Source organism: Podarcis vaucheri (genome assembly GCF_965113315.1).
Source record: "Podarcis vaucheri genome assembly, chromosome: 3".
Classification (NCBI taxonomy): Eukaryota; Metazoa; Chordata; class Lepidosauria; order Squamata; family Lacertidae; genus Podarcis; species Podarcis vaucheri.
Genome location: NC_138761.1, coordinates 2,357,877 through 2,373,569, shown reverse-complemented (window position 1 = coordinate 2,373,569; position 15,693 = coordinate 2,357,877). Strand labels below are relative to the sequence as shown.

At 48.7% G+C, this 15,693-nt stretch overlaps 2 protein-coding genes across 2 annotated transcripts in view; one reads left to right on the top strand and one right to left on the bottom strand.

The window, feature by feature from the left end:
* Positions 1-5,844, top strand: part of CIMIP2C (ciliary microtubule inner protein 2C) — a 36,781-nt gene extending 30,937 nt beyond the window's left edge. Inside the window, exon 4 of the mRNA XM_082217990.1 lies at positions 5,494-5,844. Within this exon, the coding sequence (XP_082074116.1) occupies positions 5,494-5,638 (145 nt within the window). The 3' untranslated portion in view covers positions 5,639-5,844. The remainder of the gene's footprint in view (positions 1-5,493) is intronic.
* A 3,964-nt stretch (positions 5,845-9,808) lies between these two features.
* The window catches only part of CIB4 (calcium and integrin binding family member 4), a 35,856-nt gene continuing 29,971 nt past the window's right edge, over positions 9,809-15,693 (bottom strand). The window contains exons 4-7 of the mRNA XM_082218003.1: positions 13,170-13,311; positions 11,073-11,182; positions 10,252-10,340; positions 9,809-10,000 (exon numbers count right to left, since the gene is read on the bottom strand). Coding sequence (XP_082074129.1) covers positions 9,979-10,000; positions 10,252-10,340; positions 11,073-11,182; positions 13,170-13,311 — 363 coding nt within the window. The 3' untranslated portion in view covers positions 9,809-9,978. The remainder of the gene's footprint in view (positions 10,001-10,251; positions 10,341-11,072; positions 11,183-13,169; positions 13,312-15,693) is intronic.

The following is a 15,693-nucleotide window of genomic DNA, read 5'->3' as shown; positions in this document are numbered from 1 at the left end:
CGTCTTCTTGCTCGGCTTTCCTTTGGAACACATCAGCCAGGCCGAGGGAAGCGGGGTCTTGCCATCTGGGCAGCCCAGGATCTCCATGCACGCTGCCCAGGTTTGCGCCCCTGGGGAAGTCACTTTGGTGCTGCAACTGCAGCAAAAACAACACAGGAGACAGCAGCTGCGAGTTAACGTTCTCTGCAGCCACAGCAGGCGCTGTGATTCTCAGGCAGTTTAACTCCTGGGATCACACTCTGTTGTGTATTATTATTATTATTAACAAAATATCCCAGCTATGCTCTGCAACCTCTCCACTGGCCAGGTTCCACAGAGGGTCTGTCTGCAGGGAATATCTTAACTTGTGTCCTTGCGCTCTCCTTTCTCCCGCCCACAGAGGCAACTGCTGACCCTTTTTCTCCACTCTTTTTCTCTAAAAACGAAAAAAAAATCCTTCTCTGAGCCAGAAGCATTCATGCACAAAGCAGGTTCTGAAAAGCAATTTTCAGGAAAGTAAAACAGATCAGAAAGGCAGCCCCAAACAGTTGTGGCTGTAGGTTTGGATCTATAAGACAAGAAATTGGAATTAAAGGGGCCTGTCTGGACCCCTTTAATTCCATCTGGAAGACACGGTCAGAGTTGGGAAGAGGCAAGACGTGCGGATCAATAGCAGACGAGCGAAGCAAAGGAAAAGGTAGAAGGTGTTTGTTTTTCTCTGTCTGGTGAAATGTGAGCTGATCTTCGGAAATTCGGCTTGTCTGTTTTGGTTATTGGATTGCGTTTGTATTTTGCTTCTTGTTTGGCAAACAGGAAAGAGGGAGAAATTCGGCCCAGTTCACATTTTAACGTGATCCTACCTGTTCCACGCTTTCCAAGACAAGACAAGCCCCCAAGATACAGCCATCCTTTGACATTTCCACTCTCCCAATTTTGCAGGGTAGTTCTCCAGCCAAGATTATTTATTTATTTATTTATTTATTTATACATACCCCGCCCATCTGGCTGGGCTTCCCCAGCCACTCTGGGCGGCTTCCAACAAAACACTAAAGTACAATAACCTATTAAACATTAAAAGCTTCCCTAAACAGGGCTGCCTTTAGAAGTCTTCTAAAAGTCAGGTAGCTGTTTATTTCCCTGACATCTGGTGGGAGGACGTTCCACGGGGTGGGTGCCACCACCGAGAAGGCCCTCTGCCTGGTTCCCTGTAACTTGGCTTGTCTCAGCGAGGGAACCGCCAGAAGGCCCTTAGAGATGGACCCAGGTGTCCGGGCAAAATGATGGGGTTGGAGATGCTCCTTCAGATATACTGGACCGAGGCCATTTAGGGCTTTAAAGGTCAGCACCAACACCTTAAATTGTGCTCAGAAACATACTGGGAGCCAATGCAGATCTCTTAGGACCGGTGTTATGTGGTCTCGGCGGCTGCTCCCAGTCACCAGTCTAGCTGCCGCATTCTGGATTAGTTGTAGTTTCCGGGTCACCTTCAAAGGTAGCCCCACGGAGAGCGCATTGCAGTAGTCCAAGTGGGAGATAACCAGAGCATGCACAGAAGCATATTCGGGGAATGTTCTCCCCCCCATAAAGATGTGTATATATTCACAAAAATAACATACAATAATGCATTTTATTTGGAGAGATCGCTTGCATATTGTGCAAAATTACTCCGAAAGACTTGCATGTAAGGAGAAATGCAGGCTGAAATGATGGCAGATGCTTGTGAATACTTTTAAAGATAATCGCAAACTGTGGCGGCAGTGTGAAGAGGTGAATTTAAGATGGAATGAGAAAACGAAACGGAAGTTTGCAGACTTACCCATCTGCAGCTTGAGCCCATTAGCCTGATAACCCATTTTGAATCCAGTTGCACATTGTGTGGCCCCCAGCCCTAGTTTTTAGTGCCCTGAAGTTTAGGGAGCTCCAACTGGGGTCTGTCTTTCTTTCTTTCTTTCTTTCTTTCTTTCTTTCTTTCTTTCTTTCTTTCTTTCTTTCTTTCTTTTCTTTTTTTCAGAGCATACAAGATTTATTTCAGGTATTACGTCCTGCTTTTCAATCTGAGAATGAGAACTTCCGTGGCACGTTTTGTTTTCTCCCCATGGAAACTGTTCTTTATTAGTATTTCTTTGCATTTATACCCCCAAGGGAACTCAGGGTAGCTTTAGGCAATCCTTCCTCAATAAATATTTTCCAAGTTATGAATCGAAACACTATGAAAACGTTTGATTTCTGCAGACTCTGCTAATCTCGAGCAAAGAGGCATCCTAAACTACTACTACCATATTAAAAAGGGCATGCTGTCAATAGAAAGGTTGATTTATTTACTTCGTTGGAAAAATCATAGAATCATAGAGTTGGAAGAGACCACAAGGGCCATCGAGTCCAACCCCCTGCCAAGCAGGAAACACCACGAGAGCACTCCTGACATATGGTTGTCAAGCCTCTGCTTAAAGACCTCCCAAAGAGGAGACTCCACCACACTCCTTGGCAGCAAATTCCACTGTCAAACAGCTCTTACTGTCAGGAAGTTCTTCCTAATGTTTAGGTGGAATCTTCCTCCTTGTCGTTTGGATCCATTGCTCCGTGTCCGCTTCTCTGGAGCAGCAGAAAACAACCTTTCTCCCTCCTCTATGTGACATCCTTTTATATATTTGAACATGGCTATCATATCACCCCTTAACCTCCTCTTCTCCAGGCTAAACATGCCCAGCTCCCTTAGCCGTTCCTCATAAGGCATCGTTTCCAGGCCTTTGACCATTTTGGTTGCCCTCCTCTGGACACGTTCCAGTGTGTCAGTGTCCTTCTTGAACTGTGGTGCCCAGAACTGGACACATAAGAAATCATAGTTTTCTTATGGGGATGTTGACCATTTTCCCCGCCCCAACCCAATCGTGTGTGTGTGTGTTGGTCTTTCTTAACATGATTGATATAGCTTTGCAAAAACAAAAAATCCAAGGCTGGAATGAATATTCCACCATAACCTCCAGGGGCGCAGAGGAAGTGCCTCTCTGGGATTCCCATTGTTATAAGAAAAAACTGCTCCTTTTCCCCTTATGGGGTACCCAAGAGCCCACATAGAGTCCTTTTGTAGGTTCCCTATCAGAAGGAGAAAACAACAGAAGCCAACCAGCAGGGGCGTCTTATCCATAGAGGCTAGCGGTGCAGGGTGCCAAGAGGCAGAGGCTGGACGTGGCATCTCCCGGCATCAGCTCGCTGCCCTCCGCCATGCTGAGCTGGGAGGCACCGTGTCCAGTCTTCACCTCTTCCCCGCTGGAGAAGCCGCCCTCCAGCCGCTGCCTGCCTCCTCCAGCCCCTCCGGCAGCACTGTCCTCCCTAAAAAACTCTGGAAAACCGGGGGGGGGGGTGCCAGAGGGAGCTTTGCACCATGGCGCTGGATATGCTTAAGATGGCCCTGCCAACCAGAGTATGTTGTTGTTGTTGTTTAGTTGTTGAGTCGTGTCCGCCTCTTGGTGACCCCCTGGACCAGAGCACGCCAGGCACTCCTGTCCTCCACTGCCTCCCACAGTTTGGTCAGACTCATGCTGGTAGCTTCGAGAACACTGTCCCACCATCTTGTCCTCTGTCGTCCCCTTCTCCTTGCACCCTCCATCTTTCCCAACATCAGGGTCTTTTCCAGGGAGTCTTCTCTTCTCATGAGGTGGCCAAAATATTGGAGCCTCAGCTTCAGGATCTGTCCTTCAAGTGAGCACTCAGGGCTGATTTCCTTAAGAATGGAGAGGTTTGATCTTCTTGCAGTCCACGGGACTCTCAAGAGTCTCCTCCAGCACCATAATTCAAAAACTTCAATTCTTTGGCGATCAGCCTTCTTTATGGTCCAGCTCTCACTTCCATACATCACCACTGGGAAAACCATGGCTTTAATTATACGGACCTTTGTTGGCAAGGTGATGTCTCTGCTTTTTAAGATGCTGTCTAGGTTTGTCATTGCTTTTCTCCCAAGAAGCAGAGTATATTGAGAAGCAAAGCGGCTAGTAAGCCTGATCTTTATTAAACTGTTGCAACAGGGTCCCTGCTCACCACACGCAGGAGGAAGGAGAACCCTGAACAGTGGTGTGCAAGCTCTTATATAGACTATTGAAATTGCCCACCCTGTGGCCCAAGACCCCCCACAACATCATACATACATCACAGAAAGAGGTGTTTCCCAGCAGAAATTTGTGTGTGTTGCTTCTCTCCTGTCTGCCAGGATACCTGATAAGGCCTTATCTGATTGCCTTTTCTGGGTAGCCTGGCCATTCCTTGGAGATGGTCAATACTTCCTGAATCTCTATCTGACGTTTAGATGACATCTGAAGGCAGCCCTGTTTAGGGAAGTTTTTAATGTCTGATGTTTTAATGTGTTTTTAATCTTTTGTTGGAAGCCCCCCAGAGTGGCTGGGGAAACCTAGCCAGACGGGTGGGGTATAAATAATGAATTATTATTATTATTATTATTATTATTATTATTATTATTATTATTATTATTATTATATCTCTTACGCATATTGAGAGTGTTCTCAGCTTAACAGATACTAGCCAGACTGTATTTACAGGGAGGTGCAAGCCCCTACAGTCCAAAGACCATTGGAAAGCTTTCCCCATTTCCTTCCTCCTTGCAGAGAAACATTTGAGGTCACTTTGGGAGAGTCAAAATGGCTTCAGGATTGTTCTCCTGTACTGTTTCGGACACGTGGTTTATATACTTATGTATGTGTTTGCCTTGCACATTTATGAAGACCTTAGAATTCCTATAACACCATCATCAGACTTGATTACTGTAACTCCCTCTACGTGGGGCTGCCCTTGAGACTGACCCAGAAACTCCAGCGGGTGCAGAATGCTGCGGCGAGACTCCTTACGGGGTCCTCGCTGTGAGATCACATTCATCCGGTGCTTTACCAGCTGCACTGGCTTCTGGTGGAGTACAGGATCAGGTACAAGGTGCTGGTTTTAATCTTTAAAGCCCTATACGGCCTAGGACCCTCGTACCTAGGGGGCCGCCTCTCCTGGTACGTCCCATAGAGGACCTTACAGTCTTCAAACAAAAACACATTGCAGATCCCGGGCCACAGGGAGGTTAGGCTGGCCTCAAGCAGACACAGGGCTTTTTCGGCTGTGGCCCCAATCTGGTGGAATGCTCTGTCCCAAGAGACCAGGGCCCTGCGGGACTTGACATCTTTCCGCAGGGCCTGCAAGACGGAGCTGTTCCACCAGGCCTTTGGCCAAGGCACAGCCTGACCCCCTCCTTCTGTAATCCTCATAGAACTCTAGCCCAATGGTTGCCATTAATTTAATTTTGAATTGATTTTAAAAATGAATTGATTTTAGAATGCTGTGTTACTTTTATTGTTGTTAGCCGCTCTGAGCCTGGCTTCGGCTGGGGAGGGCGGGATATAAATAAAATTTTATTATTCTTTTTATTTATCATTATTATTATCCCTTCTGCGTTCAAGTCTCAGCCATCAGCCATGTAACTGATTTCTCCCATTGTGTGCTTGTTCTCCCCTTGACCTCCAGCCCGCCGCTGAGCGCCAAAACATTGTGGCACCTCCATCGCGTGTCTCCGGAGAACCTGCGGACGTACCAGACTTTCCCCTCGGGGAAGAGGGTGACCTCGCAAGAGAGAGAAGTCCGAGACAGCTATTTCGAATACAGGGCCTGAGCAGAGACCGCCAAGTCGCCGTTGTCAGCCTTTGTCGGGACGGACGTCAGAGCCGGGCAACGGGAGATCACAAGAGCTGGGTTTTCTCTTCCAATCCTGCCATATCATGTTGCCCCAGGAAGACCTGGGGAAAGTTGCATCCCATAAAAAATGAACTTCTGGGGCATAGCCCAGTGATTAAATTCCCCCACCCGCCATCCCTCAGACACACTATGCGAGCCTCAATTTTTGTATGGTCAGCTGTGCTGTTTGCGTTGCACACAATCCCATACACGGCAAATAGTTGAACGGCGGGATTGACTCACAGAAGATGCCAGACCCTCCAGGTGCCCCTGTTTTCCAGGGACAGCCCTGGAATTACAGAAGCCGTCCAGGTTTCTGATTTGATCCCAGAAAGCCTCGCTTTCGCTTAAAGGTAAAGGGACCCCTGACCATTAGGTCCAGTCGCGGACGACTCTGGGGTTGCGGCACTCGTCTCGCTTTATTGGCCGAGGGAGCCGGCGTACAGCTTCCGGGTCATGTGGCCAGCAGGACTAAGCCGCTTCTGGCAAACCAGGGCAGCGCACGGAAACACCGTTTACCTTCCCGCCGGAGCGGTACCTATTTATCTACTTGCACTTTGACATGCTTTCGAACTGCTAGGTGGGCAGGAGCAGGGACCGAGCAATGGGAGCTCACCCCATCACAGGGATTCGAACCGCTGACCTTCTGATCGGCAAGTCCTAGGCGCTGTGGTTTAACCCACAGCGCCACCCGCGTCGCTTTTGCTTAGGACGTCCCTATTTTCATCAGAGAAAAACGTTGGAGGGTCTGAGATGCGACCATGGACCACCGACTCAGATGCCATTAAAGGGGAATTGGACCGATTCCTGGAGGAATTGGCTAAAGGCTATCGGTGGCCTCTGGTCGCAAGGGCTAGATGGAGATCAGTTTCCGGGAAACAGAAGCGGGAGTGCGCTCCTGTGAGCATGTCTTGTTTGTGGCAACCAGAGGCGTTTGCTCTGCCACCATGGGGAAGAGGATGCTGGACCACATGGGGCTTTGGTCTCATCCAGCTGCAGGGCTAGTCTGATCTTAGAATGGTAGAGTTGGAAGGGATCCCCAAAGGTCCTCTAGTCTGAGAGTCCTCTGGAAAAATAATCTCTCAAAGGACCTGTTGATGGCATTTTACCATTGTACTGTGGAGAGTGTATTCATAGAATCCTAGAGTTGGAAGAGACCCCAAGGGCCATCGAGTCCAACCCCCTGCCAAGCAGGAAACACCATCAGAGCACTCCTGACATATGGTTGTCAAGCCTCTGCTTAAAGACCTCCAAAGTAGGAGACTCCACCACACTCCTTGGCAGCAAATTCCACTGTCGAACAGCTCTTACTGTCAGGAAGTTCTTCCTAATGTTTAGGTGGAATCTTCTTTCTTGTAGTTTGGATCCATTGCTCCGAGTCCGCTTCTCTGGAGCAGCAGAAAACAACATTTCTCCCTCCTCTATGTGACATCCTTTTATATATTTGAACATGGCTATCATATCACCCCTTAACCTCCTCTTCTCCAGGCTAAACATGCCCAGCTCCCTTAGCCGTTCCTCATAAGGCATCGTTTCCAGGCCTTTGACCATTTTGGTTGCCCTCCTCTGGACACGTTCCAGTTTGTCAGTGTCCTTCTTGAACTGTGGTGCCCAGAACTGGACACAGTACTCCAGTTAACTTACGGTCTGTGTGTGTGGTTTGGGAGCTGCATGGTCAGGGGAAAAACAATGCTGTCCAGGGTTGTAAAGACTGCGGAGAGAATAATTGGGTGCACTTCTTCCCACCTTGGATCAAATCTATGCTTCCAGGTGCCATAAGAAAGCTGCAGAGATAGCGCAGGACAGTGCGCACCCCGGAAATGATCTCTTTCAGCTTCTGCCTTCTGGAAGAAGTTACAGGGTTATAAAGACCAGGACTAGCCGCCTGAGAAACAGTTTCTATCCAAATGCGATTTTGGTTTTAAACACAGTGCAAGGTAGTCTCTATGGGAGTATATTGTATTTAATTACGGGGTATCAGAGTTTTTAGGGGGCTAACCAGGTAGGGATAGCAGGCTTGTTGGCTTTTGAATGTCTGGTGTAGCCTTTTTCAGTTTCGTTGTTTTGTATGGTACTATGACAATAAAGATTACCGTATCGCAGTCCAGCCCCCTGCGATGCAGCTAAAGAATCCCCAACAGATGGCCACCCGACCTCTGTTAAAAAACCTCCAAAGAAGGAGTGTCCGCTCCCGAGGGTGTCTGTTCCTCTTATGCACCAATCAGCAAAACACCACCTCACCTCCACTTTCCAGAGTGGGCACTATCCAGTCCAGACAAGTTCCTGGAGGGCAGGGACACTGGCACCCTGCACACTCTGAATCCTCGTGGAGATAATCTTGTGCGAATGGCTGAACTGCTGGGTTAATGAGATCACCAGTTGATAATAATGGTAGGCATTCTATCTGCTGGAAAAGTTACCATAAGAGAGGGTTCATCCACACTTCCTTTTGGCCTTGCACTTTGAGTTTTCTGCAAAAGGCTGTTTTCTCCAATTCAGCGGGAAAGTCCAGGGGGAAATCCCCAGGGCCAAAAAAAATTAAGCGTTTGGACACGATGCTTTAAAACACAGACCTATGGCTAGAATCGATGCACAAAAGGAAGTCTGGGTGAGGCCTTTCCTGGATATTGCAACAAACATGATTCTGTGCAGCCCAAAGAACCAAGATGGCAGGGGACTGAGATCTTACTATAGGGTTAGCGTTACTATAGGGTTAGGGTTCCAGTCCCTTGCTGGAAAAACCAGCTAATAAGCTGAGAGTCTTTGGGAGCTAAAGGAAAAAAGGATTCTTTCATACTTGTTCGGCCTGACTTTATTTCTTTTGTAAGTAAAGAAGAACAAGGACTTCACTCAGCCCATAAACAAATATGGCTGATATAGCGAATCAGGGCACTGGAATATGTTAATTTCTTTCCCTTGGTATAATAGGATCCATGTTTTGTCACCTTGTCTTGTTTAACCATTACGTCTATGCAAAAATAGCTCATGTTGCTACCTTCCTCGCATTCACACGCCTGCGGTTTATTTATTTGGGTTTCATTATATGTCTGCGTTTCTTCGACCGTGATCTGTAATTGTACATGGACTCGGTATATTGCCATCAGATCCCCTTTGATAACACTGTATTTTGAATAATTTTGTATCTTAAAAAAAAAAAGTAATAAAAATCATGTAAAAGGAAAACAGAACTGGAATAGGGGTCGGGGAGCATAACCAGGAACGCTTGATCTGCAAAACAGATTTCGCTGTGCAGAGAATTAAGGGTGCAAATGGGTGTGGAAGAATTCCCCCACCCTCTGGGATTTCACAAGAAAAATCACCACCCTGTCCAGCCTTGAATTTTGCCAGAACTAAGGCGGCAACCCTACCATTCCCCCCTCCCTTTTGTAAGCAGGAGCCAGTGTATTTGGCACCCCCTTCCCCAGTGGCCCACTCTGAACTGAAAACGCAACCGCTTTCCAAGACTGCCATGGGGAAGAAACGATGGAGATATGAGAAACTGTGGGATGTGAAACACAAGCAGTCAAGTACAACATTCCTGGAGTGAACATGTTTACACATGGGGAGGAATGTTTGTCCAGCCAGCAGGTAAACTTCCTGTTTCCTTCTGGGCTGGGACAGACTTCCTCTGCATGTGACTAAAGGTGGGCGTGGCCTCACCTGTGCAGGTAATGACAAAAGCACAGGGCATGGTAGCCATCTCTCTCTCTATGACTATTTCGTCAAAGAAGCAACATCTGCTTAGCCAAAGATGCTTCCAGTCAAGAGAGGACAAAGGGACTGTCTCCTTATGAGATAGTTTCCAAATGTATGTTACTTTTCTAAGCTAAGTCTGCCTTCTGGGATCCAATTGTGAACAGAATGCGAATAAACTCTTTTTATAGAAGACTGTGTCGTGTCTTATCTTTTATCAGGGAATAAGGGGAAAATACCAAAACAGTTATTATAGAGGCTTTAGCGAGCCTGAGCAAACGCACCCGCTGCGAGTTTTAAAAGGGGAATGTTACTCTGCTAAATTGTGAACTTGTTAACACAAGTTGGAAAGGCTATAATCAGACAATATATCCTCTCCTGGATCCCTGAACATTCCCACAGAAACTCCATGCTCTTTGCCATTCCTCAACAGTCAAATTTTATTCTCCTGCAAAATATACAGACAGGTCTGCTGCCTGGGTTCCTTCCCTACAAAAATATCTGTGATGGAAGCGTCCCTCTGGAAAAGTTGCTTTTATGCGTCTTGGCTTGTGTGACGTCTGGATATCGTGTGCCGCCCCTTCCTTAGAAGTAGAGCCTAAAAGAGCTGTAGGCGAAGGGTGTGCAATAATTCTATTATATCCTTATAACAGGCAAGGAATAGTGGGGATGAGCGTAATAGCTCTGTCCCCTGGCAATTGTCACTGCCACCCTCAAGTTGGAGGGCAACTGTCATGGAAAGCTTGCCCTACTCAGTTTTTAAAAGTTTGGGGTGGGAACTAAGGTACGGGAGGGGAATTTTGGGCCCATGGCGACGAGGGTTGGGTGGCTCAAGTGAGTTTTTGACAGGGCTCTTACTGTAGGAAGTCTGGAGACTTGGTCATGGCGTGTTCGAACTCCACCAGGGAGAGCATCTTGTCATTGTCCAAGTCAGCTTCCTCCAGGACCTGCTTGAAATGGAAATGTCTGCCTTGAAGACCACTCGCCCCTTCCTGACACAGGTGTCCCGATAAATGGAAATGCCATGTGTGAGAGACCTACACCCCAAACCATCTGGCTCTGAACATGAGATCAGTGTCTCCTGTTTGCTAGCCAAAGGGTGGAGCAAGCCAGCTGTCCCCAACCTGGTGCCCTCCATTTTTTAAAAAGATCTCAGAGTAAGATCTCATAGCCTGGATGAGTTCATATATAGCCTCATGGTCTTGAGATTGGACCATCCCTCCCAACACTGCCCTCAAAGCACATGGAAATCATGCGCCGAGGACCACACCTAAAGTTCTCCCAGTTGGCCTCCATCTTGTTCTGCACCTCCATCTTCTTAATCAGCAACTCAAGGACCACCTGCATCTTCTTGGTCCGAAATGGACTACAACTCCCAACAGCCCCTGGGGCCATGGTGTTGGTGCAATGGTGGCTGGTGCTGGTGGGGGAGAAGACAGGGAGCCCAGCTGACTCAGGCTGATGGGAGTTGTGGTGCCAAACATCTGGAGGGTACCAGCTTGAGGAAGGTTGAAACAAGCTTGCTCTGCTCTAGTACTGCGCTAGGGATTGGTGTCCTCCACCGCCCCTTGGCCTGCTTTGGCCATTGCGGGACATCCCGCCATGGCCAACGTCTTGTCCCGAGGTCTCTGGAGATCTCATAAAAGGAAGGGCATGCTGGGAAGTGGGGCGAGACGCACGTGGTTGGCCAGAGAGGCAATCTCTTCCTCGCTGAGGTTGTTCCTGTTGATCGATCTGCGGATGACGTTCTGGAGGTCTTCCTCGTCAACAAAGCCGTCGTCATTGAAATCTGGTGAAGGGAAGCATTGCAAAATGTACAGGTGGAATGGGTCACAACGTAGGAACATCAGAAGAGGCTGCTGCATCAGGCCAATGGCCCACCTAGTCCGGCATCCTGTTCTCACAGTGGCTGACCAGATGCCCGTTATGGGAAACCCACAAGCAGGATTTGCACCCAAAGCCAACCATCTCCCCTCCTGTGGTCTCCAGCAACTGGGATTCAGAAACATGGCTACCTCTGGCTGTGCAGGCAAAACAGGTGACCATTAGGGCTTGGCAATACCTGGTTTTCAACATTGTGATGTATCACCTGTAGGAATGGTGGAGACGACGGGAGGTTGGGTGCAGGTGAGCTGTGCAGAAGCACGCTAGCAAGCATGCTCCAAGCAAGCTGCCAGCTAGCTCTGCTGAGGCTCCTTTTATTAGCAGAAGTCAGCAAAGCCACTCCCAAACTCCGGGGGGGGGGGAGTTGCGGACGCACGCCCCCATCCACACTCTCGCGGGGCTGGCGCCAGCCCCGCGGGGACTTGCATCTCATCCATATGCATAGCTGGCAGCACCAGCCAATGGGCTGCCGTCGGGGGCGGGGCGAACTGAGGGCACATAAGGTGAGGATAGCCTGGGCTCGCCCCTTTTCTCCCTTTGCAGCAGCCACGGTTTCCCACCCACCCACCCTTTAGGCACGCATTTGGACTTTGCTATGGGCTTCGGCTGGTCGTCGCAAGGGGCCTGGTAGGAGTTTTTCCATTTGGCTAATTGGCTGAATTTTGAAGCCACTTGGTTTTTTCGCCTACCTCGTAGCAAAACGTCACAACTCTCGGGTTTTGGCGGTTAGGCATTGGCTGGGGTATTGTTATGCAAATGAGGTTGGGGGGAGGATCGCCATCACCTCCCCCAATGCTTGGAGGGTAGTTCGTTAAAGGACTCCGGGGGGCGTCGCCTCGTCCGAAACCTACAGAGGCTAGGGCCTAAAGCGCGCTCCCGAGCGGTAACCCCTTGGGGAGCGCCTACGGATGTACATCTGGGGGGGCTCCCCCTGTTGGTGCTTAACCCTCCCCGGTTAGACCGGATAGACTGTTAGGGCCAATGCCTAAGGCCAATACCGCTCTTACCTGTAATCAATAAAGTTGTGGCCATTTTCGCCCATTAACCTAAATTCCGGTGTCCGTTGTCTTTATTTATTCCTTCTGGGGAGGGGGCGGGTATCGCCACACAATTGGAAACAGTAGTGAAACCACCCTGAACTTAACATATTTCCATCTTAAGCACATTTCCAGCATTAGCAAATACACATGTCAGCAGGTGTTTCCCTCAGATGTTCCCCGAAGCATTATGTCTAACAAACAAATTGTTTTCTAGCCAAGAAGGTCGGGAAAAGCAGGTGTGATGCTCCTTGACATACTATTGCATGTCTGGTGTGAGGTTTGCCTTCGCAAAGCGGAGCGTTACCTCCACAATCACCAGCTAAACATTGCAATGTACTGATACATTGCAATGTCTGACATAAGGATGGAGGCAGGTACAGGCATGGGCTGGCTTCACAGTTTTCCCCGCATGGTAATTTTTGCACATACACAAATCTTGATTCTCCAGGTCGACAATTATGAAACCAATATCACAATATGGACTTCAACCCAGCTTGGGACAATATATCGCCCAGCCCTAACATACACCATGATTTTTGATATATTGCCGAGTCAAAGATCATGAAACTGATTGCACGACATGGACTTCAGTTTTGGACAACCTATCGATATTTCACCCATCCCTAATAGCTATCCTGGCTAGTAGCCACCCTCCTCCATGAAGGAGACCCATAGAGTGATGGCCAGGTTGGTGGCTACCAAGGACAGCTGGACATATAAAAGGCCCCATTGCCTTCAGTAGCTTAGGGCCTCATCAAATCCTAAATCCGGCCCTGACCCCATCCACAAGGTGATGACCACATTCCTCGGACCCTGGTTGCCACAAGGAGAATTCGGAGGGAAACACCCTACCGTATATCAGAAAAGCATACTCCATCTTAATGCTCTGGCACGCTCGGTCGCTGAAGACGGACGCCATCCCAAGGATGTCCTCAAAGGTGAAGTAGCCGTCGGTGGAGAAGACCTTGCAGATCCGGTCCCGGAAGGGATTCACCTGTGTGGACGGATGAAGAGGGATTGATACCTGAAGAGAAACCCACATCCCAGGGGCAAGGGAGCAGCTGGTGAAGGAAGCAGTGGTCCTTCTCAAGACGTTCAGACCTCGACTATGCAGAAAAGGCAAAACTGACTGTCAAATGAAGAAGGTATTGTGATGAATTGTTTAAGGAAGAATGGTGACCGTTGATGGACTAGGTAAAAGGTTAAGGACCCCTGGACGGTTAAGTCCAGTCAAAGGCGACTATGGGGTTGCGGCGCTCATCTCGCTTTCAGGCTGAGAGAGCCGGCGTTTGTCCACAGACAGCTTTCTGGGTCATGTGGCCAGCATGACTAAACTGCTTCTGGTGCAATGGGACACTGACGGAAACCAGAGCGCAAAGAGATGCCGTTTACCTTCCCACCACAGCAGTACCTATTTATCTACTTGCACTGGTGTGCTTTCGAACTGCTAGGTCAGCAGGAGCTGGGACAGAGCAATGGGAGCTCACCCCGTCGTGGGGATTCGAACCGCCGACCTTCTGATCGGCAAGCCCAAGAGGCTCAGTGGTTTAGACCACAAAATTAAAAGGTAAAGGACCCCTGGACGGTTAAGTCTAGTCGCGGTTGACTCTGGGGTTGCAGTGCTCATCTCGCTTTCAGAGAGCCGGCGTTTGTCAAGACAGCTTTTCTGGGTCATGTGGCCAGCAAGACTAAACCGCTTCTGGCGCAATGGGACACCGTGACGGAAACCAGAGTGCACAGAAATCCTGTTTACCTTCCCACCACAGCGGTACCAATTTATCTACTTGCACTGGCATGTTTTTGAACTGCTAGGTTGGCAGGAGCTGGGACAGGGCAACGGGAGCTCACCACCATCACAGGGATTCAAACCCCCGACCTTCAGATCAATGAGCCCAAGAGGCTCAGTGGTTTAGACCACAGCACCACCCACATCCCACTACCTATCAAACTATTATTTATACATGAAGTCACAGGCAGGATTTGAAATATAAGCAACGGGTTATTGAAAGAATTGACAATATCGGGGCTTAGATAATAAATACATATGTGTTCTAAAAGTGAGTCTCATGCTCTATCAAGTGGGCTAAAGCAAGCGGATTATCAATCAAAGATTGTTCTTTTTTTATTTTGAAGGTGGAACTTGATTTCTCATGCGGGGTTTCGTTTTGTTGGGATTTGCAAGCTGCTAGCAGATCCCTGTTGAAATCTGAAGCAGCGTCTTTATTAATTAGTTAATTGATTAACTGAACGGAGACCTCTGACTTCCCCTCCCCCATTCCAAGCAGTACCCCTCTTCTACCACCGGGAGGCAGTAGGGAGCTTCTTCTCCCTGCCTCCCTTTTGTCCAAAGGAGATTAAATTTCCACTCTGGGTAATATGATAATCTCCAAATGCAGACTTATCGCTCGCAGTCTATGAAATGCCCTTTTGAAACCAGCACTCGACTGATGCATTTAAGACCGGAAAGGCGAATAAATGGCTCTTGGATAATTCCTTGAAGCCGCAGAAGAGTGCGACGATAACCCTTGCCTGGTCCTGGGAGCAGAGTGCAACCCACCACAGCCCCACCAACTTCCACCACTGCTTCCCCCTCCTTCGGCTGCCCCAGATGCTTGCTATAGGGCAAGAGCATGTCTGTGGGTGCTCCCCCCAGCTCCCAGAGGTGTGTCCTTTCACACTGACATTTGGGACTGAAACTCCCAGAGTTCATAATGGAACCTGTGGACATCATAGACCCTGTTAACGGAGAAATCTGAGGGCTCCCTTGGACAAAAAAGCAAGGACACCAGCCAGGAAAATTGGAGCAAAACAGCAGCCAGTAGTCTTTATTGAAACTGTCATGACAGGACTCCAACTCACTGCAAGACAAGCAAGATGGAAGCCCCGAACAAAAGAGCCCCCAAACTTTTATTAGCTGCTAATCCCCATGTTACAACCCCCCCCCAAACTACATCACTCATACATCACGGTTACATCATGAAAGGGGAGGTCTGGTGGCAGGAATCTGAGCATCCTGGACCCTGCCCCACGGTTCCCCTTGCCCTCCACCAAACACCCATCAAGTGGAACAAAAGAGACATTTCCCTGTTTCCCAGCCAAGTTCATCCCACCCTTTTGTCTTCATCTGGGTTTGTTATTTCTGGAATGGCTACCTGTCTGGCACTCAGGTCTCAGGATGCCAGGGATTATCCCTCAGGCAGAGGGGCTGCTGAGGAGCTGAGCTCACAGGTCTAGATGAATTTCTGAAGTTTTCCCAGTGAGCCAGTACATAGATACATTTATCAGTGAATTCTTACATTTGGTATCATGCAGCAGAGGCCCTTTGAATAGATAGGAAGAAACTTGTGATGAAGTGTTTTGTGGGGACAAATCACAA